Here is a 26,699-nt window from a genome sequence, read left to right as displayed (position 1 = left end):
TTTCCAAAATGGGGTCACTTGTGGGGTAGTTATACTGCCCTGGCATTTTCCAGGGGCCCTAATGTGTGGTAAGTAGGTAAATGACCTGTGAAATCCGAAAGGTGCTCTTTGGAATGTGGGCCCCTTTGCCCACCTAGGCTGCAAAAAAGTGTCACACATGTGGTATCGCCGTATTCAGGAGAAGTTGGGGAATGTGTTTTGTGGTGTCATTTTACATATACCCATGCTGGGTGAGAGAAATATTTTGGCAAAAGACAACTTTTCCCATTTTTTTATACAAAGTTGGCATTTGACCAAGATATTTATCTCACCCAGCATGGGTATATGCAAAATGACACCCCAAAACACATTCTCCAACTTCTCCTGAATACGGAGATACCACACGTGTGACACTTTTTTGCAGCCTAGGTGGGCAAAGGGGCCCAAATTCCTTTTAGGAGGGCATTTTTAGACATTTGGATACCAGACTTCTTCTCACGCTTTGGGGCCCCTAAAATGCCAGGGCAGTATAAATACCCCACATGTGACCCCATTTTGGAAAGAAGACACCCCAAGGTATTCAATGAGGGGCATGGCGAGTTCATAGAAAAAAAAAATTTTGGCACAAGTTAGCGGAAATAGATTTTTTTGATTTTTTTTCTCACAAAGTCTCCCTTTCCGCTAACTTGGGACAAAAATTTCAATCTTTCATGGACTCAATATGCCCCTCAGCGAATACCTTGGGGTGTCTTCTTTCCAAAATGGTGTTATTAGTGGGGTGTTTGTACTGCCCTGGCATTTGAGGGTCTCCGCAATCATTACATGTATGGTCAGCATTAGGAGTTTCTGCTATTCTCCTTATATTGAGCATACGGGTAATGAGATTTCTTTTTTCCGTTCAGCCTCTGGGCTGAAAGAAAAAAATGAACGGCACAGATTTCTTCATTCGCATCGATCAATGTGGATGAAAAAATCTCTGCCAAAAAAAGAAAAAGGAGGGGAAAGGCGTCTGCCAGGACATAGGAGCTCCGCCCAACATCCATACCCACTTAGCTCGTATGCCCTGGCAAACCAGATTTCTCCATTCACATCAATCGATGTGGATGAATAAATCCTTGCCGGGATTTATTTTTTTTTTATATACAAAGTGTTTGCCAAAGCATAGGAACACCGCCACCTCCTCAGCTCATATGCCTCGGCAAACGTATCTTTTACTGCAGAGGAGAAATCTCGTCTTGCAGCGCCGCATACACCGACTTGCGTGTAATCTGACAGCAGCGCAATGCTTCTGTCCGAATGCACATCAGTGCTGCAGCTAGTCGATCGGTTGGTCCACCTGGAAGGTAAAAAAAAAAACCAGGCCGCAACACAATAATTTTATTAACTTTGGAAGAGAACATATTAACTTTAATTTTTTGAACTAAACATTAACCTTTTTGCTTACTGGTGTTTTTTTTTTTTTTTTTTTTTTTTTACCTTTATAGAACAAACCTCTCCTTCCCCATGGGACAATGTGCAAAGCGCAAATCGCCCAAAGATGTGGCGAAGTACGTTATGCACTTTATCCCAGGTGAAAGGAGAGGTTTGCAGCAGCTGTGAGAGAAAGGGCCCTAATAGCCCTGTGTGCCTGTCCTGGTGAGATGTGATCCCTATGCTAGGTGTACCTGTGTGTGGTACTTCCGGAAACACTCTCCTAAGCATAGGGCAGGGTGGTCCGGACAGTCAGGACAGAAATAGCGGGTGTCACGCCTTATTCCACTCCTGCTACAGACACAACATTTTTTTCGGGGTGGCGGTTGGGTTGAGGTACCAGCAACGACACTGGGGAAATGTCGCTCGTGTAGACGGCTAACTACACTGGTGGATGGGGCCACGGAACCTCCTGGATAAAGGAGGTTCTCGATGATCTCTTCCTGGAATTTGAGGAAGGATCGTGTTCTCCCAGCCTTACTGTAGAGAACAAAACTATTATACAGCGCCAATTGAATTAAATATACAGACACCTTCTTATACCAGCGTCTGGTTCTGCGGGAAACTAAATAGGGAGCCAACATCTGGTCATTGAAGTCCACCCCTCCCATGAGCACAATATAGTCGTGGACTGAGAGGGGCTTTTCAATGACACGGGTTGCCCTTTTAATTTGGATTGTCGTGTCTGCGTGAATGGAGGAGAGCATGTAAACGTCACGCTTGTCTCTCCATTTCACCGCGAGCAGTTCTTCGTTACACAAGGCAGCCCTCTCCCCCCTTGCAAGACTGGTGGTTACAAGCCGTTGGGGGAAGCCCACGCGACTAGTTCGCGCGGTGCCACAGGCGCAAATCCGTTCTATAAACAAATGCCTAAAGAGGGCCACACTTGTGTAAAAATTGTCCACATAAAGATGGTACCCCTTGCCGAATAAGGGTGACACCAAGTCCCAGACTGTCTTCCCACTGCTCCCCAGGTAGTCAGGGCAACCGACCGGCTCCAGGGTCTGATCTTTTCCCTCATAGATCCGAAATTTGTGGGTATAGCCTGTGGCCCTTTCACAGAGCTTATACAATTTGACCCCATACCGGGCACGCTTGCTTGGGATGTATTGTTTGAAGCCAAGGCGCCCGGTAAAATGTATTAGGGACTCGTCTACGCAGATGTTTTGCTCAGGGGTATACAAATCTGCAAATTTCTGGTTGAAATGGTCTATGAGAGGCCGAATTTTGTGGAGCCGGTCAAAAGCTGCGTGGCCTCTGGGACGGGAGGTGGTGTTGTCGCTAAAGTGCAGGAAACGGAGGATGGCCTCAAATCGTGCCCTGGACATAGCAGCAGAGAACATGGGCATGTGATGAATCGGGTTCGTGGACCAATATGACCGCAATTCATGCTTTTTGGTTAGACCCATGTTGAGGAGAAGGCCCAGAAAAATTTTAAGTTCGGAAACTTGGACTGGTTTCCACCGGAAAGGCTGGGCATAAAAGCTTCCCGGGTTTGCGGTTATAAATTGTGTGGCATACCGGTTTGTCTCTGCCACGACTAAGTCCAAGAGCTCCGCAGTCAAGAACAGCTCAAAAAATCCCAGGGCCGTACTGATCTGAGCCGTCTCAACCCGAACTCCAGACTGGGCGGTGAAAGGGGGAACTAATGGTGCGGCTGAAGTTGGTGACTGCCAATCAGGGTTTGCCAGCACCTCAGGGATTCTAGGGGCTCTACGGGCCTGTCTGTGTGGTGGCTGCGACGGGGTAACTAGTGCACGTGCCACCGTACCAGCTTCAACTGCCCTTCTGGTGCTCACTACTTCACCATGTTGTACGGCAGTGCTGGTACTAGGTCCAGGGAGGGCTGCGCTGCTGGTGTATGCCTCACCACGTGATCCGGCAGCGACAGCCCCACTCTGCTGCTCTTGAAGCGGATCCTGCACAACCTGTGGTCTAGCAACACGGGGCCGGGTACGCCTGGTGCTGCCAGGGACCTCAACCTCCTCGTCTGAACTTTGGGTCAGAGAGCCACTGCTTTCTACAGGTTCATATTCTGACCCGCTAGATTCGTCAGATGAGGGTTCCCATTCCTCATCCGACTGGGTCAGAATCCTGTAGGCCTCTTCAGAAGAATACCCCGTTTGACATTTTGGACTACTAAATTTAGGGGTATTCCCTGAGACTACCCAAGAAAAAAAGCAAGCCTGTCTTACAAAGGGGAGGCTAGCGAAGTACCGGAGGCCGCTGCGGTTGATAAAAAATATCAAAACTGATTTTTTTATCGCCGCAGAGCGTGTAAAGTGAATGTGCAGTGATCAAAAAAATTTATTTTTTGTCACTGTGGTGGGGCGGGCGTGGGTGAACGCACGTGTGGGCGACCGATCAGGCCTGATCGGGCAAACACTGCGTTTTGGGTGGAGGGCGAACTAAAGTGACACTAATACTATTATAGATCTGACCGTGATCAGTTTTGATCACTTACAGATACTATAAAAGTACAAATGCTGATTATCGATACGCTAAACAGCGAATAAAAGTGACTGCGGTGCGGTGGGGTGGGCGCTAACTGACGCTAACTACCTAACCAAGGCGCGGTGAGGGAAAGACGCTGGCAGGCTGGATACGTGCTGTGTATAATGTGATGGAAAAGAGTCAAATATGGACAATCACAATACATTAGTAAGTGCCTTGTATTAACTTTCTCTACATGATAAATGCTAATTGCTGAAGTGAGACATCCCCTTTAACCCCTTTAAGAGTGCTACACTTAATAGGGTCAGGCATAAATGTCTGGTGTGTGCATTGCGTGTTTCCTATGTGTGATTGGTGTGTGCTATATATGATCTATGTGTCAGTGGTGTATGTCCAACATGTGACATATGCATCAGTGGCATGTGAGCCACGTATAAGTGTCTTGTGTCCAATGAGTGATTGGTGTGCGCTGCACGCGTCTTGTTTCTGACGATATTTCAGGATATCCATTTATGTGTACATTCTACCACATGTAGGTTTGTGCATTTTGCTGTGACTGTCTGACATCACACTTCATCTTTAATATTTCTGTTATCACTGTAAGGGCTCATGAACACGACCATTGGATGTTTTGCAGTCCGCAAATTGCAGATCCGCAAAACATGGATACCGGGTGTGTGCATGCAACTTTATGTTGGACAGAACAGCCGACCTCTAATAGAACACTCCTATCCTTGTCTGTAATGTGGACAATAATAGGACATGTTCTATCATTTTGCAGAACGGACATGCAGACACGGAATGCACACGGAGTCTTTTTTTTTTTTTTTTCGGCCCCATTGAAGTGAACGGTACGGACATGGAAAAAAAAAAAGTTTGTGTGCAGGAGCCCTAAGGTGGGCCCCCAGAATCAGTTACACTGGTGGTCCCTAAGTTCCCCAGTCCGGCACTGGATATGCCCCCATTGTCTGAGATGGGAATACATCTTGGGGGAGTTCTTTATTCGGGATCCTCATCTCTTGGCCAGAGTGGCGAGCAGTTACAAAGAGCGTCTCGTGCTCTCGAGGACCTGTCCTGTATTGCACAGACAGACAGACACTGTGTAATTCTTAATTTACCCTGTGGTGGCGCTGCAGGAAAACTGAACTCCTCCAACAATTTCCCCCGCGGATTACAGCAAATCATTGGGGATTCAAGAAGAGGCACACTTTGTGATCAGCCTAAAGGGTTTTTCCAGGAATAAAAATTTCCTTATAGCTTCTAGACTGCATCACCTATTGACTTACCTGCTCCCCACCACTCCGTTCCTGCATGGTGCTTCCATTTCCTCCGTCTTCCGGTCGCCAGCTTGTTTTCTTCCATGGACAAGGTCACCTATGCTGTTGCAGTCAATGGTTGGTTTCAGTGGTGACGTGCCGCTTGGGGAGCAGGTAAGTATGACTCTGTCCCATGCAGGTAACCCATAGATAATGGGAATATTTTACAGGACACATAAGTAGGAAGACATGGATTTCATTTCTATTCACACCGCGCTAGGACTCCACTTAGCGTGTAACACTTTGCAGAGTGCAGGTACTTTACTTCTGATCAGCGGGGACCTCTACTGGCCAGCTGCAGGTAAATGAGGGAGCGAAGGGAACGTAAGAACTGTGTGGAACAGAGTCAGCATCTGCAGGAAGAACAAGCTAAGCTATCAGCAGAATTCTCGTTTAACTTCCAGCAACTCACCCCCCCCCCCTCTCTTTACACATGCATACTCAGTTCGGCTTAGCATGCTCGTATTCTTAAAGGGATTATCCCATGATTAATGTAAACAATTAAAATCAGGCATCATATAGGACATGACGATCTCTTTCCTACAGTCCTGTACCTCACATGGGTCCAGAGATCTCCCCATTCATTGCTCCAATGTCTCCGCTAGATTTATTTAAAGCTGGCAGCTCAGGGGGCGTGTCCTTTCTGCTGTCGCTAGTGGCAGTTGAAGGATGGAACTGAGCATGTGCTTCCATCTCAAAGAGCGGGACAGAGAAATTTTGGCGCAATACAAATAGAGTTCAGTGAATAACAAGTAATTACAAAAATATTCAGATCCGGGGGCTGGTTTGAAACATTTTGAATATTTTTGGTGAGACAACCTATTTAATGGAGAGAGGAGAATAAGTCTCTGCTAGACACATTTGGCAGCAGCTTATACCACTTGACCAGAGGATAGGTCGTCAGCATAAAAATCCCTTTATGCATGAGGTTCTAAGTACTCAATTCTCCTTCTGATTATTATTACTCCCATCATACCTCAGTATGGGGGTATGAATTTCATACTTTTATTTTTTATTTTTTTATCCTAGGGGATGCTTTCTCCTGCACTCTCTGTCACCCTCTGCTGGGCGATGGACCCTATATGAGCTTCCAAGAGGAGTAGCGGAAGAGAAGTGACATCAGATCTGATTGTATGGCTTGGTCAGTATAAGTTCAGCTCAATGGTGCCTGAGGGGTTGCCTGAGATTTTTTAAATTGATGGCGTGTCCTCAGGATAGATCATCAATATCAGATCGACAGGTGTTCAACTCCTGGCACGCCCGCCGATCAGCAGTTTGAAGAAGCCTCATCACTGCGTTGAGCCCTTCCGCCTCCTTGCAACTCACCAAGCACAGTTCCATCCATTTGATAGGGGCTGTTTTTGAAATTGACTTAAATGAGACTGAGCTGCACCTAGGCCATGTGACTGACAAATGTGACGTCACTGGCCTAGGAAGTGGTCACAGCGCCCGTTATACTGCAGCCCCTTCAAAAAGCTGACTGATGGGGTTGGTGGGAGTCAGACCTCCACCAGTCACAAATTAATGATACGCCACTAATTTTAACATTTCAAAAAACCCATTTAAAGTGAAAAAACACAATAAATCTGGCCATACACATTAGCTTAATATTGGCTGAACTGGCCTATTTCAGGGCGATTGGTTGGCCATAAAATGTCTATGGCGGTGCCCCAGCTGTCCCCTAACTGCAGATATTGGGTGAAAGAACAATGGTGCCCGATTTATTTATTTTTTGTTCACAGGAGAGATAAGCCGCTACGAGAGGTGTTGGGCAGCCACTTACTCCCCTCTCCTCACTGAGAACATATGGACGCTCAGCCAACAAGTATCTAATGTGTACGGCCAACTTAAAACACATACAAAGATCATAGTAGATAAGTAAGACACAAATGCAGAATGTAACCATAAAATATTTAATAAAAGTATCTGTACAAAATATTTAAAATGGGTTATAAAAGAGAGTATTTTAGGAATAGTCAATTGACAAAATATATCCCACTATATAGTATATAGAGAAAATATAGAATGATAATTTACACTTCAATATGTACACTTTTAGAATACATACAATGCATTTACATCCTGGTTTCCCAATTGGTCGACTATCTAAATGTATACATTTCAAAATCCCAGGTCTCTAGTTTATCATGAATATATTAACCAAACACATATCCACCTATATTATTGACACAGGACGGAGAGGAAGCCTATAGAAATACATTATTCCATCAGACTGAGTTTCCTCAAGAGCCCTCCACAGCTCAGCATCACAATGATGTACCTTGTCGATAAATAAATTAGACATGTCCGATAAATAGGATTGCTGCACGTTTCTGATTTTATTTTCACTCCTGTGAGTCATTGGAAAATGAAATAATAATAAAAAATAAAAAAAAATTACAAATACAACGTAAGGCACTATAAGTGGAATGACCCTATAAGTGATTCAGAGGCAAGCAGGTAGTAAAGAACTAGGAGACAGTCAGTGATCTAATGGTGTATGTAAGATAGAGACAGCCCCTCTTGGTGCTAGAGGGCTCATCAGGACCAAGCTAGATTGACTCCACGCTCCTTATAGGCAGTGTAGACCTGAGCATGGACAAGGAAGAGGTGAGGAACCGGCTTGAGGGTTGCAGAAGACCTTCGTACCTACAACACATGACCCTTCTGACACTAGAGGAGGCGACCCCCACTTGAGTGTTTGTTGTCTACCCTTCTACTCAGTTTGTCCCCAGAAGGAAACAGTAAAGAAAATCAAGCTTGAGTAATATGTATAAAACCGCAATTTACTGCTATATGAAGGACAATTTAAAGGCTATGCACACTTATTATCCACTGATTTTTTTTACTGTTAAATTTATTCCTTATTGCAAAATGCAGCAACTTTCTAAATAGTCTTTGTTAAAAAAAATGTCCCACCATTATGTTGATGTAGAGTCTGTGCAATTCCTGTAGATAGCTGACTGTGCTGCTGCTTCTGACATCTAACAACACACTGCTCCTGGTCACTATCGGCTCTTTCTGCTCTCTCTTCCTCCCTTCTCTCACAGTAGGCCCTTGTTACAGATACAGTACCTGCAAATAAGGGAGGAGGTTGTTGGGGAGGATCGGGGGGGGGGGGGGGGGGGGGGGGGGGCTTTACACAGGCTGTATCAGTGTGGTTTGGGAGGAGAGAACCTAAGAAGAGACCAAGAACTCCCGGAGGAAGCATCAGTATCTGTACAAGAGAAAGGTGATCACACAGGTGCCACATAAGAAGGATGAGGTTTGCAGAGCATGCTGGAATATAGTCAACTATAGTACTGGTGAAGTAGGTAAGTCATACTCCATACCGGTCTGTTTGGATATTTTTTGTGCGTAGCTTCACTTTAAAAGCATAAAATAAATAGATTTGTGAAGATCTCCAGGTAAGGATGCAAGCCATAAAAAGCTGATTGGTTGGGTTCTCATCCCTAGGACTGCTACCTCTCCTGAGAATGGGGGTGCTTGGTCCCAAAACAATAAATGGGGGATGAAGAACAGCTCAATGTGCATGCTCAGCCATTTCCACCTCTCCCGTATGTGCACCTCTCTCACCACTCATTAGTTGATCATTAGGAAACCCCTTTCGATGGCCTCTGTCACCAGAAGAGACCACGTTAAGTTAGAGTTTTTACAATATTGCTTTATAGAGCAAACCTGGTGGGTGCATATCGCACCTACTAAATTGACCATACAGTGTCCACAATGGGGCCAAATCTAGTAAGGGCTATATGCTAGTTGCATGTGGTGGCTGTCACTTGGCCCTGTGTACCAATAAACAGGACCTTTCACTTTCTGCTGTGAACAGTAATGGGAAATAAGAGATGGTAAGTGCTAATTGCATTCCCACCGATTTGCTCAAGGGAGGAGGGGAGAGTGTTTGGTGGGTACAAATACACCCGCTGGCTTAGGGGCTTGTAGGGTCCCCTATTTAGAGGCCTAGTGACAGATGCCCTTGATATTGAATACAGCTTTACACATCTCTTACAGCCATTTCCTCTCATCTCCTTCGGCTGGAGACACACAAGTCACAGTTCACCTATAGCTTGGGGTCACTTTTGGTAATATACCCTGAAGAAGGCGCTTCTTTATCGAGATCGCTAATGAACAAAGCAGCGTGGAGGAGTAAACAGCAGCAGATTGCTAGATGAACAGCTTTTGTGTGTTCTGATCTAATTAGATGTCACTTAAACCATGCGAGTGTCAGGGGTCAACACCTGTACAGGCCTGGAGGTGGGAAAGGATGCACTGGCCGAGGAGAAGCTTATGTAGCGTAGTGATATTTCTTTATGTTATTGCGTGTCTACATACTATAGGACTATTAGCTCCCTCATGATCATTGTAGACTGGGTCATTGAAATATCGGAACCGTCAAATCTTACACAACCGCTTCATTATATTAAATCAATTCTGAATGTTCTTACACATTTAAAGGGGCTGTCTATAGGAAAGAATAAATAAAGTTTACTGCATAGGACAAAGTGTGTTCCCATACTGTGTAATATGTGATGTTTTGTAGTTTGGTCCCCAAATATATGAAGCTCTAAAACTAACATATAATGGGCTGCATTCAGAAAGACCCGCGCAAGCAGGAAATGTGGGTGTTCGCCACAGCAGCCAATCAGATTTAAGATTTCATTTTCCTGCTGAAGCTTTTAAGATAAAAGCCGCAAGCTGATTGGTTGCTTCTAGTGATATGTTCAATTCACTTTACACAATTCCAGAGACATACAAAAAACAGATACATTTAGTATAAGGAAGAATTATATTTCATATTTACCTAATTTGACATAATTCATCTCATTTATGTACTTTTTTGCTGTATACTGCACAGGGGTGAATGGATTTTGGCATTCATGGGATCTAATAGGTGTCAGATTATGATTGGCTGTCATAGAAAATTAGGTAAAACATGATCCCTTCTGGATCCTCCTGGATTATGTATTTTAATTTATTTCACTAAATTTCTTAGTGAACTCTAAAACTAGCAATAAACTATGTACATCAATCATTAATTAATTATCACTAAAATATTGGCAGATGTTAAGAAATTTAGTAAAATAACTTTGCATAATCCAGGGAGACATGATCTGTACTTGACTTGTGAGGACAGAGACCCTCTTACAAACTTGGACTATCGGATTCCGGAATAATGAAATTTTACTGTAGTTCTGATATTGAATGGGAATTCATGGGAATCCCTTTTCTGGATCTTTCCAGGATAATGTTGCATGTAGTCGAGATTTAAAGCTAAAGTAAATTTCAGATTTGAGATGTAATTTTTCCTGAACACGACCTGTCCACCCTTACTGGGTATGGAGCACAGCACATATTATATCCTGCTCTGAAGCAATTCCTTGGCAAGGAACGATGAGATCATCTGACTAAACAGATTTGCTGAATTCAGGTCAATATGTTGAGATTCGGCATTAGAGACAAAACGCTGGGAATTCCTTTCCTTTTTTATCATATATATAATCTCTAGGTTCCCAAATGTATGCAAATGCCTCCTGTCCATATGGACTGGGACCAACCCTTTGCTCTCCATAGCTATATACTTTTAATATACTGTAAGTTCTATCAGAAAATATAGGGTCACCATGCCACACCTGAGCACGAGCTTGAATGTATTTTCTATGCTTCCAAGGTGATCCATCAGCCTTACTCATCACACTATAGGTGACACATATACCTATACTCTACCACCAATTTCGGGACAGAGCCCCAGGGAACTGAACATGATGACTAGTCCTCAGTGCTGTGGCATGATTTTTTCCCCCAGAACTATCTTATTATAAAAGGCACCATGTGGTGGAAGCAATAGCAGGAGATATAGATATAGTCACCCTCCTGAATAGTCAAGGCTATGTTTGGGTTGCCCAAAGTCTATTCCATTGGCTATCACTCTCTGTAATAGTTATGGTAGAACAAGTCCTAACCTCTTGTCCAATGTTCTACAGTACTTCCAGAATACTTTTTAAGCAGTGCATCCAGGGACCTCTAGTTTTAGCTGAAGTTTACCAAACCATGAATGACTCCTTTTATACTGTATGCTGTATACAACACTGCCCTTTGCCTTCATAAAGCCAGGACTATAAAAACATTGTAATGCTGCCTATACATTCCAATTGTTAGTGGAAACCATAAAAGTTGACAACTATTTTTCCGAGCAAAAATGTGCTCACAAAATTGTTACCTTCCTCTGGCCAATGAGGGTTTCAAAGAGGACATAATGTTTAAAACTTTTTGAAAGAAGAAGACAACCAGTTAGACTACAAGTCAAGTCATCCTGATTTTTGAGTTACGCAGATATTAAAACTTTTTTTTAGACAACCCAAAAAAGTTAAGAGCCAGCATGTTTTTTTTTTAGGTGGCTTGGCCACCAGGCACCTGGGATTTGTCCTTCCCTTTAATATACAGTATGTCCAAATACATTTAAGAAATTATTGAATGACACACAGGAAAACCAAAACATTTCTAGGTTTACCTTGGCTTGCCTTTTTTGCTTGTGTTTTTGTTTTGAGTTAAAAAGTACAGAAGCACATACATATATTTTAGGCAGCAGCAAGTGCTACCTGCAACCACAGTTTTCTACCACCATGTCCTCATACTGTTTGTAGACTACATTATTACCAGAGTCTATATATAAAATACTGATTGGGCTGAGTTTTGAAGGGACGCAGCAGCTTGGTGGAGTGGACTCAGGGTCCATGGAGTTCATTAAAGTTTGAATAATGGCATGGTTAGTAGGTTCCAGATGTGACCTCAATGGGAAATCACATACCCCCTCACAGTGATAAGCCTCATAATCCAAGGGGGCTATGATCCAGTCGTCCCAGCCTAACTCCTTAAAATTGACATGAAGGGGCTTCTTACTACATCTCGTCTTCGATTTCTTGCCTTGCCCTTTACTGTTATGACTTGTCCTATTTGGTAGAGTTTGACGTTTTCTTCTTCTTTTGATAACGGATCTTTGACTGTAATCAGGCAGGTCTATCATTTTGGGGTTCTCCATGGATTTAATTTTGTCCCTGATTTCCTTGAAAAGGTTCTCTCTCCTCTTAGAGTAGGAAGAGACCACCAGTAAGGCCTTTTCAGGATCTGATAGACCTAGTCGATGAAACCCAAGTTGGATCAGTGGCAAATAGGATAAGGTAAGATCAGAGACCATCTTCAGAATGAAGCACAAAGACTCACTGGGACCCTTTCTTTTGTTTCCCATGACCTTCAAGACATTAAATACCTCCCACTTTGAAAAAGTGTCCAGCAAGTTGGCAGATCGAGAGTCTAGAAGTGTGGCTTCTTCCCAAGTTGTGGCACATGTGTAAAGGTAGAGGTGCACCAGACTTCCAGACTCGGGAAGAATCCCACTAATATTTTCTGGGGCTTTGCGTAGAATCCTTAACTCGGCCCCTATTATTTCATCCAAGGAAGACAAAGTGCTGATATCAAACGTGTACTTCTGTACAAAGGACAGCGGTGAAGCATCGCCTGAAACAAAGCATAAGATAGTAAGATTTTAAACGTTACCAAGCAAAAGGAGGTGAGGGATATATAGAGTAACCCTTTAAAATTATCTTAGATGACAAAATATTTATTATGTAATTTAAAGGGGTTTTCTGAGACTTATACTCATGACCCATCCTCTGGATCCTCTGGATAGGTCATCAGTATCTGATTGGTGACATCCGGGAGCTTAGCCTAGGCCATGTGACGTCATGTTTATGGGTCACATGGCCTAGACACAAGTCAGCCCCATTGAAGTGAATCAATCAGCCGCTATCAAATAGATGGTGCTGTGCTTGGTGAGCTGAGAGAATGCAGCAGCACTACTGCGAGTGCCGATGCCTTCTCAAACAGGTGATCATCTAGGTCATAAAAGTCTCAGAAGACACCACATGATGCAATAAGTATAAAAAAGACAGCACAAAATATGGACCATTGGGGCAAAAAATGCATACATAACTTAGGTTATATAACAAAAAATACAAAGAAGCAACCATACCCCCTCCCAAAAAAAGACAAAGAGACAGCATTGAGAAAGTATCGGTTAACCAAGCATTACTAGTTGAGTAGGAGGTGCCTGATTGGACCATACTTTACTAAATGTATCAGGGCACCTATTGGCCCCATATGTTCACTTTAGGAGGGAGAGGCTAGAATTAACCAAACCAATCCATGCCTGAAATTTTTGAGCATTCGGTTGTTTCCATTGGGTAGATAGAACCAGCTCCTCAGCCAACAGATGTAAGTTCACATTTGTGTCGGAGGCTCAGTTTAGATGTGTTTGTGTTGTTTCCATCAAAATGACATAGAAACCAAGAGACCTCATTGTAAGTCAATGCTGCCTGTCCTGCGATGGATTCAGTTCTGCCTTATGATTTCCTTGACGCAGATGTGAATACCAGCCTTAGGGTTCATGCACATGACATTCACCTGTTTTGTAGTCCGTAAGTTGCTCATCCACAAAATACGGATACCGGACGTGTGCATTCCACATTTTGCGGAATGGAACGTCCGGCCCATAGTAGAACAGTCCTATCCTTGTCCGTAATGTAGACAAGAACAGGACATTTTTGTGGATGAAACAGAATGGACAAATGGATGCGCACAACACATGGTGTGCTGTCCGCATCTTTTGTGGCCCCATTGAAGTGAATCGGTCCACATCTGACCCACAAAAAATGCAGATCGGATGCGGACAAAAAAATAAGTTCATGTGCATGAACCCTTAGGATAAGTTCACACTGCAGAATCTGCAGCAGAAAAATCAGTAGCTGAAAACAGGTCATTTTTTGGTTGTGTTTTTGAAATTTGGTGTTTTAGGAGTTTTTAGAGGATTTTTTTTCCAAGTGTTTTAGAAGAGTTGAGTTTTCTGCTTTTCCATTGACTTCTAAAGAAATCTGCAATCTAATCCACAGGACAGAAGTAATATTTCACTTCTCAAGCGATTGTGAATGTGAAATATGCAGCGAAAAACGCCTATTTTCCACCGCAGAATTAGTGTCAAAATTTGCCCATGTGAACTTAGCCTCTAAATACATCCAATTATTTATTAGTCCATCAAATACCAAATGGAAAGCCACACTATGAGTTTACACTAGTATAAAGAACAGAATAATATGAGCTGAAATATTTTACATTCATTATTTAAAGTAGAACTAGGTAAAAATCCATTCCCATGGAGATTAGTATATCGGCAGGGTGCTTCCACTTGTTGAATGCATGGAGATGGATGCCATCATTGTCAGCATCTACTTCCATCTTTACCAACAGAAATGGTCACAGACCCTTCTTGCCGAGCAGAGACAGCATGCAGCAGCTGTGAGACAATGTGTGTGCCTCCTGTTAGCTAGTTAGATCACTACCAGGAGTCGGGGAAGGGCCTGAGGGTTATCTTACTATGGCTGCCTGATGCAATAGGGAGGTAGCCCTGCTGTGGTTAACTGTGATAGAACATCCTGCTGTTCCTACTAAGGAAGTGGCAAGAACCTTACATTGACTGCTGGGGGAGAGGGAGGATTACACAAAAATCCATAACATATTTGCTGCCATATGTCTATGCTGGATGGACAAGACCTTCCTGTGGGGAGCTATCAGCGCACTTATGCGTTCTGGAAGTTAGACTTCAAGACACAGTATTTCAGTAGACACCTGGGCCAAGGGCCACAGCAGAAGCAGGAAACAAATCTGAAATGTCTCAGAGAGACAGCAATCCCATTCATAATAATGGAGAGGGATGGCCTCTCTACCCCCATACTCTGTAGTATTAATCATACCATACAGTGGCTAACTATAAACCTCAAACACTATAGTGTCCACATAACAGTGCCATATGCCTTAATCACAACCATATGCTGTGCTACCATCACCATATACCCCAAAGAAATACAATGTACAGTGGCTAAGTAGTAGTACAGTGTAATACCTAAGTCAATGCCACCACAATCAAGTGACACCAACATACAGTGACCAAATAACTACTCTGTACTAGTGTTGAGCGAACTTCTGTTTTAAGTTCGGCGTCTAAAGTTCGGCTTCCGGTTAGCGGAGACCATCGGCCATTATTGATTCCGCTACCACGGACCACAACGGAATTCGGAATCCATATCGGGATTCTTCGCTAACCGGAAGCCGAACTTTAGACGCCGAACTTAAAACAGAAGTTCGCTCAACACTACTCTGTACATAAAGTGATATAATAACAGAGCTATATGTTATTTACAATGCTTAAAGAGTCCCCGTACTTTCACACAATTTAATTTCATTTTATAGAGGATGGTGTAACTAGCAAATTTCTAAATCACTTTATTTAAAAAATCAGCCTTCAACCACCTGAAAAAAAGCTGTAATATCATGGCCACTAGAGGTCTCACTTCCACCTAGTTTGCAATCCACTGCCACCTAATTTTCATCCCGGGTAACAGAGATTCACAGGAAATGGGGGCGCCTTAGAGCTAGCAGAGATCCTGAGCATGATAAATAGAACTGCTTTTACACACTCCTGTGTGTTTGTATCATTTCCACCTCCTTATCTGTTCTGTGAACTCCAGAGCTTAAAACAAACATAGTGGGAAGTGAGGGAAAGGACCTCATAGCAGTACAGTGCTTGCTGATTTCACAGAAGTGATATGCCCCCTGCTTCCTAGTGAAATGCATCCAGCTGTGCAGCTAAAACAGGGAATAATATGGCTAAAAAAGACTCTACAGAAGCCGAAAAAAAAACACATTTTCCTTCACAGTTAGGATTGTACAAAGCAGCACAGGCAAATTGTTTTTTGAAGACTCAGGTAGGCTTTAAATATTACTGCTACTCAATTAAGATACGGTGGTGGATGCATGCCTTGAGTAGCAGGCTGTCGTGGTACCACCATCAGAAGGGGCAGCTGACCAGCCCTGTTACATCAAACAGGTTGCACACCCCTAAGGCCTGTCCTGGGAGAAACCATGTACAGTATGCACACTAAAATCTACCCTGAGGGTCAGGACCAGAACCCCTATGTTCTTGGTATGGGTCCCACCTACCTGACCTTCTCTCATGTTGAATCATCATGTCTGAGGGACCTATTTAATACAGTATAATTATGATATTGTGTGTATGATAACCCATATTTGAAAGACTCTCCCTCCAGGCTTTTCACATAATATAGCAAGCACTAGATTTTGAAGTCCCCTACCACATCCCATTAGAACCTACTCTGAAGAGGATTATCCTGGTGACAGATATTTTTTTTTTTTTACTAATGATACAAGATGACATGCAATCGGCGCTGTACATAAAATGCACCTGTGTTACTGATGCCAAATGATGGGAATAAATGACTGGACGCTGGCCCTAAGCACATACTATACTCAGAGTGCACCTGTGTTGACTATAGACCAGTGAAGAGTAATCACTGTAGGATGAAGCTGAAGTAATCACACAATATGGCTGGTGGCACAAATCAAAGGTCAGATATGGACCTACAAAGATATTTTGTGGAGCTTAGTATCCTCTGTCTACAGACTATATTGGATATCATAGTTGTGTTTTCTTTCTATGCCTGCAAATACAGACAAGGGAACATTACTTCTGCAAAAAAATTGTTGACAAGAAGGTAGGACAATGGTTCTCCAAGGCGTAACTTGCAGCTCTTGGCCCCTATGCAAAATCAATAAGAGCACCCCCCACCAACCATGTGCCATTCACAATACTGAGGTCTTATCGTGTGACTGGCGAGCCTTTAGGCCCCTTCACGCCCTGGGGCCTGGGTAAGACTGCCACCTCTGTACCCACCATAGCTTTGCTTCTGTTTCACATGGCAACCCAAGGCTGCTTTCACAGTTAGTGTCTGATCTGATTTCCACCAGGAGTGGAGGCTACACAAACATAAGGTATAATGGAAAGATTTGCGCCTGTTCTATGTTAGGGTTGGGCTCACAATCACTGCTCAAATACTGACCAAACAATGATTGTGTGAGATTGACCTAAGTTGTTGCAAAGGGAAATGATGAGGCTATTTATACTTATGCTATCAAGCCCCCATCTCATCCTATCACACTGGTCTGTATCTGTCTTCAGGTTGGCAAGGTGGTATCCTTTATGTGGCCTGGACGTGCTATTCTTAAAGAGGAACTTGTCACCATGAAAATGCAGTGCAATGTGCAGCAGGGTTGCCCACTGGAATTTTTCTTTTTTGTGGACAACTTATCCAAATATCCCGGACATAAGTAATGTTTGACTACAGCTCAATATACTGATAAGAACTCATTACCAGCATTTACTGGTTACCACCAAAATAACATACTCAAGAACCAGCAGCCAATTTTTTTTTCATGGACACAAGAAAAAAGTTGCCTATTTTTACAGCCTGTCCAGGAATTTTTGGACGGTTGTCAACCCTGATCTACATGTTATAGAGCAAGAGAAGCTGAGCAGATTGATATACCGTGTTTTTAGCCCTATAAGACACACCTGCCCTTAAGACGCACCCAGGTTTTACAGGAGGAAAAAAATAAAATAAAAATCAGACCTCAAATCAGACTCCCAATGTTAATCAGACCTCGGATGAGACTCCCAATGTTAATCAAATCCCAAACAGACCTCTGCTAAGACCCCCAATGTTAATCAGACCTCAGATCAGACCCCTAATGTTAATCAGACCCGAGATCAGACTCCCAATGTTAATCAGACCCCAAAACAGACCTCAGATCAGACCCCCAATGCTAATCAGACCCAAAAACAGACCTCAGATCAGACCCCCAATATTAAGATGCACCTATGTTTTTGAGGAGGAAAATAAGAAAAAAAAATTTGAACCAAAAGGTGTGCTTTTGGTGGGTTTTGAACTAATGGTGGTCTGTGGATGACACTATTATGGGTGATCTGTGGATGATGCACTGTTATGGAGGGGATCTGTGGATGACGCACTGTTATGGGGATCTGTGGATGGCACTGTTATGGGGATCTCTGGATGGCACTGTTATGGGGATCTGTGGATGACACATATATATAGCACATATATAGCACACATATAGCATCCAGAGATCCCCCCCATAACAGTGTCCCTGTGAGTGAATGACCCTCAATACAGGGGGTGGGGGCCAGCATCTGGTGTTGCAATGGCAGCGGGGCCCAGTGCAGTCACTGTGTTCTATTACACCGGGCCCCGCTCACTGTAGTATAAATAGGTAATGTGTAGGCATGGGCGCTGTTTTAAACTATTGTAATCCTCTGCAGCATAGAGTACGGTATTCACTTGAAACTCCTGGCGGCGGCAGCGTAACGTCATTCACTACGTCACACGCCACTTTATGAATGAAGCAGGCGGAGCAGGCGAGTGACGTAGTGAATGATGTTACGCTGCCGCCGCCCGCCCGGCCTGCCTACAAGAGTTTCAAGTGAGTACCGTACTCTATGTACTCTATGCTGCAGAGGATTACTATAGTTTAAAACAGCGCCCATGCCTACACGTTACCTATAATACTACAGTGAGCAGGGCCCGGTGTAATAGAATACAGTGCCTGCACCGGGCCCGGCTGCCATTACAACACCAGATTCTGGCCCCCACCACTCCTCCCTCCCTGCTGATACGCCGCCGGCCGTGCTGTGCAGCATCGCTGTCGGCGATGTATCAGTGTAAATGAAAGTATTCGCCGCATAAGACGCACTGTCATTTTCCCCCCACTTTAGGTGGGGGGGAGTGCTTCTTATAGGGCAAAAAATACGGTTTATAAATCAACAACAAATAAATACACTTCTGGTACATTCCAAGATATCAATAATAAACAATTCTCCTCTCTATTAATTCCTTCAATCAATCAGTTAATTGCCCACTGCACTGCCGAAAATCTCCCTTTATGCTATCTGAGGTTGTGTTATACAATACATTAGGTGACCTCACTACACCGATTGATCCATGGTTCCACGGGCCGTTGATAAGGCTTGCCGTAGTCTTGAAGCTGAGTATAGAGTATGAGGTAAATTACACCAAACACCCCAGACCTTTTTTCAAATTTTTGAGGTTTATTACAATGTGTATATACTAACACCGTATATGGTAGGATCTGGTTTATCTGTGTCTTCCACATGGATAGATTCGGTGTAATGGCGCTGTATCATCTCAGAGCGATAGCATAAATAGCACTTCCCTTAAGAATGTTGACATGTAATGATCCCAACTATCCTCGCTTAATACTATCCTCGCTTAATATTCCCAACAGGCAAATTCCAGGAATGCAAGCCACCGGAACCAGTAATAGATCAGATAAGAAATATGTCACCTCCTACCGGAATGTGGCTATTGGGCTGCATCTCCACATCATGTGCCAAAAGTCCGCCTCCAGTTCCCTGCACCTTGGACATGCTGTGGATGATGCCCTTCCCATTTTATATAGTCTAGTTGGTGTAAGATATGTCTGATGTATAATATACAGTTGAATTATTTTATTATTAATTGCTGTCATTCCCAAAAAATCGTATCAGATTCTTCTGTAGGTATCAAGCTTTTCCATTTCTCTAAGGCCTCATGCACACGGTCGTTGTTTTGGTCCGCATTTGAGCCGCCGTTTTTGCGGCTCGGATGTGGACCCCTTCACTTCAAAGGGGCCGCAAAAGATGCGGACAGCACTCCGTGCGCTGTCCGCATCCGTTTCACCGTTCCGTGGCCCCGCAAAAAAAATATAGCATGTCCTATTCTTGTCCGTTTTGCGGACAAAAATAGGCATTTCTACAATGGGCGGACCGCAAAAAACGGCATGGTTGTGTGCATGTAGCCTAATACTGAGAGGGGATTGGAATAACCTTTGCTTGTACTAAATTTTAGTAAATTTCTGATACTAGTCCTCTGGGTCCCTGGGTTTTGACTACTCCTATGAGGGGGTACTTATAGATCGTAGAATTAATATTCGGGAATGTACTCTGTATAGCCGATTTGAGCTGTAAGTATGAGAATAAATGAGTTTGAGGGGGTGTTGTATTTCTGTTTAATTCCCTCGAACGACATCAGAACCCCCAGATCATACATATCTCCAAGGGTTCTGACCCCTTCCGCTTGCCACCTGTCTGCCCCCATAGCCCCCTGCACCTGCGGTAGCGATTGGTTGGCCCATAGAGGGATGTCCGAGATAACGTCTTTAAAATGTGACAGTGTCTTCGCTTCTTTCCATACCCTTTGAGCTAATTTGTGCAGCGGTAGTAATGGTTTCTGGAACTTGGGGGGTAACTCCAGAACTGACCAAAGAGTGTAGCATCCCAGGTAACACTTTAATAAGTATTCCGAAGTGGGTAGTTCCTCTGCTATATACCAGGATTTTATGAGTCTTAGGTGGCCTGCCAGGTAATATAAATAATAGTCCGGCAGGGCCATACCTCCCTCTGTTTTTGGCCGCTTTAGAGTGTCTAAGCTAAGTTTGGCTCGGGATCTACCCCAAATAAAAGCCCTTGACCAGGAGTCAATTTCTTTAAACACAGATTTGGGTATATGTACCTCTGAATGTTGAAAAGCATAAAGGACCTTGGGAAGTATAATCATTTTAATTAAGTTGATACGCCCTGCCACCGAAATAGTCAGAGTCTTTCAGCTTTGAAACTTGTTCCTTATATAAATTGTTAGGGGTGACATATTAAGTGACATGGCCTGAGTATGTCGTTTAGTAATATTTACTCCCAGGTATTTAAATGTGTCTACCACTTTTAGTGGTTCTATATGGGAAGGACCCGTCCAATCTTCCCTACCCAGAGGCATGCATACTGATTTCTCCCAGTTTATTCTTAGGCCCGAGAACTCCCCAAACTCATCCATCAAAGCCATTGTGTTGCGAAAAGATGTGTCAGGCGAGGATATAGAACCATATGGTCAGCATATAATCCAATACTGGCCTCTCTCTCTCCCAAGATCACCCTGTTATGTTGTTACTACTCCTCACCCTGATTGCCAGTGTCTCGACTGCCAAAGCAAACAAAAGTGGTGATAATGGGCAGCCCTGTCTTGTGCCTCTATGAAGGGTGAAGCTGTCAGATAATTCCCCATTTATGTTTGGGATGCTCTGGATCGCCGTATACGTGTTCCAGTTCCTGCCAATATTCTGCAACTTCGCACAGCTATTGAAGAGGAGTGGACCAACATTCCACAGGCCACAATCAACAAACTGATCAACTCTATGCGACAGAGATGTGTTGCACTGTGTGAGGCAAATGGTGGCCACATCAGATACACTGCGTGCAGAATTATTAGGCAAATGAGTATTTTGACCACATCATCCTCTTTATGCATGTTGTCTTACTCCAAGCTGTATAGGCTCGAAAGCCTACTACCAATTAAGCATATTAGGTGATGTGCATCTCTGTAATGAGAAGGGGTGTGGTCTAATGACATCAACACCCTATATTAGCTGTGCATAATTATTAGGCAACTTCCTTTCCTTTGGCAAAATGGGTCAAAAGAAGGACTTGACAGGCTCAGAAAAGTCAGAAATAGTGAGATATCTTGCAGAGGGATGCAGCACTCTTAAAATTGCAAAGCTTCTGAAGCGTGATCATCGAACAATCAAGCGTTTCATTCAAAATAGTCAACAGGGTCGCAAGAAGCGTGTGGAAAAACCAAGGCGCAAAATAACTGCCCATGAACTGAGAAAAGTCAAGCGTGCAGCTGCCAAGATGCCACTTGCCACCAGTTTGGCCATATTTCAGAGCTGCAACATCACTGGAGTGCCCAAAAGCACAAGGTGTGCAATACTCAGAGACATGGCCAAGGTAAGAAAGGCTGAAAGACGACCACCACTGAACAAGACACACAAGCTGAAACGTCAAGACTGGGCCAAGAAATATCTCAAGACTGATTTTTCTAAGGTTTTATGGACTGATGAAATGAGAGTGAGTCTTGATGGGCCAGATGGATGGGCCCGTGGCTGGATTGGTAAAGGGCAGAGAGCTCCAGTCCGACTCAGACGCCAGCAAGGTGGAGGTAGAGTACTGGTTTGGGCTGGTATCATCAAAGATGAGCTTGTGGGGCCTTTTCGGGTTGAGGATGGAGTCAAGCTCAACTCCCAGTCCTACTGCCAGTTTCTGGAAGACACCTTCTTCAAGCAGTGGTACAGGAAGAAGTCTGCATCCTTCAAGAAAAACATGATTTTCATGCAGGACAATGCTCCATCACACGCGTCCAAGTACTCCACAGCGTGGCTGGCAAGAAAGGGTATAAAAGAAGAAAATCTAATGACATGGCCTCCTTGTTCACCTGATCTGAACCCCATTGAGAACCTGTGGTCCATCATCAAATGTGAGATTTACAAGGAGGGAAAACAGTACACCTCTCTGAACAGTGTCTGGGAGGCTGTGGTTGCTGCTGCACGCAATGTTGATGGTGAACAGATCAAAACACTGACAGAATCCATGGATGGCAGGCTTTTGAGTGTCCTTGCAAAGAAAGGTGGCTATATTGGTCACTGATTTGTTTTTGTTTTGTTTTTGAATGTCAGAAATGTATATTTGTGAATGTTGAGATGTTATATTGGTTTCACTGGTAAAAATAAATAATTGAAATGGGTATATATTTGTTTTTTAAGTTGCCTAATAATTATGCACAGTAATAGTCACCTGCACACACAGATATCCCCCTAAAATAGCTAAAACTAAAAACAAACTAAAAACTACTTCCAAAAATATTCAGCTTTGATATTAATGAGTTTTTTGGGTTCATTGAGAACATGGTTGTTGTTCAATAATAAAATTAATCCTCAAAAATACAACTTGCCTAATAATTCTGCACTCCCTGTACTGACTGGTTTTCTGACCCCCCCCCCCCTCTCCTCCCAAGTAATGCAAAACTGTGCACATTTCAGAGTGTCCTTTTATTGTGGGCAGTCTAAGGCACACCTATGCAATATTCATGCTGTCTAATCAGCACCTTGATATGCCACACCTGTGAGGTGGGATGGATTATCTCGGCAAAGGAGAAGTGCTCACTAACACAGATTTAGACAGATTTGTGAACAATATTTGAGAGTAATGGGTCTTTTGTGTATGTAGAAAATGTTTCAGATCTTTGAGTTCAGCTCATGCAAAATGCGAGCAAAACCAAAAGTGTTGTGTTTATATTTTTGTTCAGTGTAATTGCTAAAATTGCTGAAGAGGGCAAGTCATGTCGAATTATTTGAGCCAGTAGTTTGGCCGACTAGTTTCCTAACTCAAACGCTGTCTATTTCATAAAGAACAGTTTCCTATCCGCTTTATCTTTGAGGATAGCTAGGTAATGTCTACCCGCCTGGAGCCAAGCAATTCTGTTGGATTCAGTCGGGTGTCGGATATATTGCTGCTCCAGAGTGGTACGCTTCAATTCAAGCTCCAGCTCCGAGCGTTTGGTATCTTTTTTAATATAGATGTGGAATGTAGGGACCCGCGGAGGAACGCCTTCAAGGTGTCCCACACTAGAGTCAGGTTAGATTCCTCCCTATGTACAGTAAAGACCAAAAGTTTGGACACACCTTCTCATTCAAAGAGTTTTCTTTATTTTCATGACTATGACAATTGTAGATTCACACTGAAGGCATCAAAACTATGAATTAACACATGTGGAATTATACACATAACAAACAAGTGTGAAACAACTAAAAATATGTCATATTCTAGGTTCTTCAAAGTAGCCACCTTTTGCTTTGATTACTGCTTTGCACACACTTGGCATTCTCTTGATGAGCTTCGAAGGTAGTCCCCTGAAATGGTTTTCACTTCACAGGTGTGCCCTGTCAGGTTTAATAAGTGGGATTTCTTGCCTTATAAATGGGGTTGGGACCATCAGTTGCGTTGAGGTGAAGTCAGGTGGATACACAGCTGATAGTCCTACTGAATAGACTGTTAGAATTTGTATTATGGCAAGAAAAAAGCAGCTAAGTAAAGAAAAACGAGTGGCCATCATTATTTTAAGAAATGAAGGTCAGTCAGTCAGCCGAAAAATTGGGAAAACTTTGAAAGTAAGGGGCTATTTGACCATGAAGGAGAGTGATGGGGTGCTGCGCCAGATGACCTGGCCTCCACAGTCACCGGACCTGAACCCAATCGAGATGGTTTGGGGTGAGCTGGACCGCAGAGTGAAGGCAAAAGAGCCAACAAGTGCTAAGCATCTCTGGGAACTCCTTCAAGACTGTTGGAAGACCATTTCAGGGGACTACCTCTTGAAGCTCATCAAGAGATTGCCAAGAGTGTGCAAAGCAGTAATCAAAGCAAAAGGTGGCTACTTTGAAGAACCTAGAATATGACATATTTTCAGTTGTTTCACACTTGTTTGTTATGTATATAATTCCTCATGTGTTAATTCATAGTTTTGATGCCTTCATAGTCATGAAATTAAAGAAAACTCTTTGAATGAGAAGGTGTGTCCAAACTTTTGGGCTGTACTGTATTTCCAGAAACTCAGTTAATTGATAGGGAGTCCCATCCGCCGAGCCCAGTAGATTCAGCCAGAACGGGTGTATAATCATTCTATACATTACTGAGGGGAAGATATGTTATGGATTGCAGGTTTAACATCACTAACCCATTGCCCAATAAGTAGTCAATGCGGGTTAGAGAATTGTGGCTACTACTATGGCAGGAGTACTCCCTGTCTCTGGGATGATTGATTCTCCAGAGGTCCGCCCATCTAAATTCCGTCAGGAATCTACTAAGTCGTGAGGGGACACCAACACTTCTCTGGTCAGCTGCATCTGAAAATTGGTCCCAAAAAGGATCTAGCATCATATTTAAGTCTCCCATGCAAAGTACCCTAGCATGTGGATACGTAGCTGCAATGGTGGCTGCCAGGTGTAAAACCTGCATAGAGCCAGGGGGAGGATTAGAAATGCCTAATAACGTGTATTGTACGTTAAGAGAGTGTACAAAGACACGTCTGCCTTCTAAATCAATGACTAGGTCTTTTACCTCCCAGCGTAGTTGTTTGTGTACCAATAGGGACACCCCTCTACAAGAAGAGGTGTGATGGGAATGTGCAGCCCATTGAACACAGGACTTTTTTAGGACCTTAGAAGTGTTGGCTATAAGATGCGTCTCTTGGAGGCACAGAATTTGCAGACTAAGATTCCTAATAAAAGCTAGTACCATGGATCTTTTTTGTGGCGTACCCAATCCCCTGATATTCCAAGATAAAAAATTTCATTCAGCCATGGAATCCAGGGTGGAAATGTAGAATCAGGAGTGAAGCCTTATGCAGTGGGTGTAGAAGTGTACAGTAACACAACAGAAAAAACTGTAACTAACTGAGTTAATCTAGATATTTTCAAAATTGAAAATTTACAGAACTTTCTTAAGTTTGCGTTTTGGCAAATGTGAAAGTAAGTCTGGACCAGTGTCTTAATCCAGAATGAAGACCAGTTGAACCGGGATGCCTCTGCTTTTGGTGACGGTTGGCAGAAGCATGCAGGCCGCAACTACAGTTGTGATTTTAGTACATACATGCCGTTGTTAAAGCCCTATACCAACATCTGAATTGAATCTATGTATTATCAAGAAGCTGCTATTGAATGTTTCTAACATATTTCAACTAAGCCAAACCAGACTGATGATGCTGTCAGATAAGCAGTCCCTGGAAGTTGTCAATGCTCTCAGCGTCTTGGAGATCTGCGTCGCAGGGCCAGCCATTCAGAGACTTCTCCAGGTGAGGTAAAGAAGACCGCTCTGTTGCCGTCCACCACTCTGAGTCTTGCAGGGTAGCCCATGGAGTAAGGGATGTTAGCCTCTCTCAGTCATCTCTTGACTTCCATAAAAGTGGCGCGTTGTTTTTGTAGTTCCATGGAGAAATCTGGAAAGATGGAGACTCTAGTATTGTCGAATTAGATTTCTTGCCGTCTTCTAGCTAGGGCCAATATCTTGTCCCTGTCTTTGCAGTTGATGAATCTTGCCAGCAGGGGCTGAGGTGGGGCCCCAGGTGGGGGAGGTTTTGCTGGGACCCTGTGAGCCCTTTCCACCGAGAGAAATTTGCATCCGGGAAAAGTTATTTCATCCATTTTTCTATAAATTCGTCCGGTGAGCGTCCCTCTGCTCTTTCAGGCAAGCCAATAATTCTGATGTTGTTCCTACAGAGTCTGTTTTCTAGGTCTTCTGCTTTCTGCCTCCAGGTATCCGCTTTGGCATTAAGATCTGAAATAGATCTTGGGACAGTGGCTGTGGTGTCCTCTATGCGTGATATACGTTCTTCAGCGTGTTGAACTCTCTCTCGCAGATTATGCAGGTCTTGGCGCAGTAGTCCCAGATCAATCTTGACCTCATCTAATTTCCCTGTGAGGGATGTTTTGCATGCGGTGATGGCTTCTAGGACTTGGGTGGATACTTGTTTAAGAGTGAGGTCTTCATTATTTTCCTCAGAGGGTATTATAGGGGCAATTACATCTGATGCAGTGCTTGCTCTAGTATGAACGTTACGCTGCGGCAAAGGTGACCGCGTACCTTCCTCTGGTTGCCTGGCAAACGCTCGCAATTTTTCTGCGCCA

General features: G+C 43.5%; 1 protein-coding gene across 1 annotated transcript in view; it reads right to left on the bottom strand.

Moving 5' to 3' along the window:
- Positions 1-10,364: 10,364 nt before the first annotated feature.
- The window catches only part of GDF7 (growth differentiation factor 7), a 35,853-nt gene continuing 19,518 nt past the window's right edge, over positions 10,365-26,699 (bottom strand). The window contains exon 2 of the mRNA XM_040427383.1: positions 10,365-12,731. Coding sequence (XP_040283317.1) covers positions 11,812-12,731 — 920 coding nt within the window. The 3' untranslated portion in view covers positions 10,365-11,811. The remainder of the gene's footprint in view (positions 12,732-26,699) is intronic.

This window comes from Bufo bufo, chromosome 4, assembly GCF_905171765.1.
Source record: "Bufo bufo chromosome 4, aBufBuf1.1, whole genome shotgun sequence".
NCBI classification, from domain to species: Eukaryota; Metazoa; Chordata; class Amphibia; order Anura; family Bufonidae; genus Bufo; species Bufo bufo.
The sequence above is the reverse complement of the archived record's forward strand: the minus strand, read 5'-3'. Positions and strand labels throughout refer to the sequence as shown.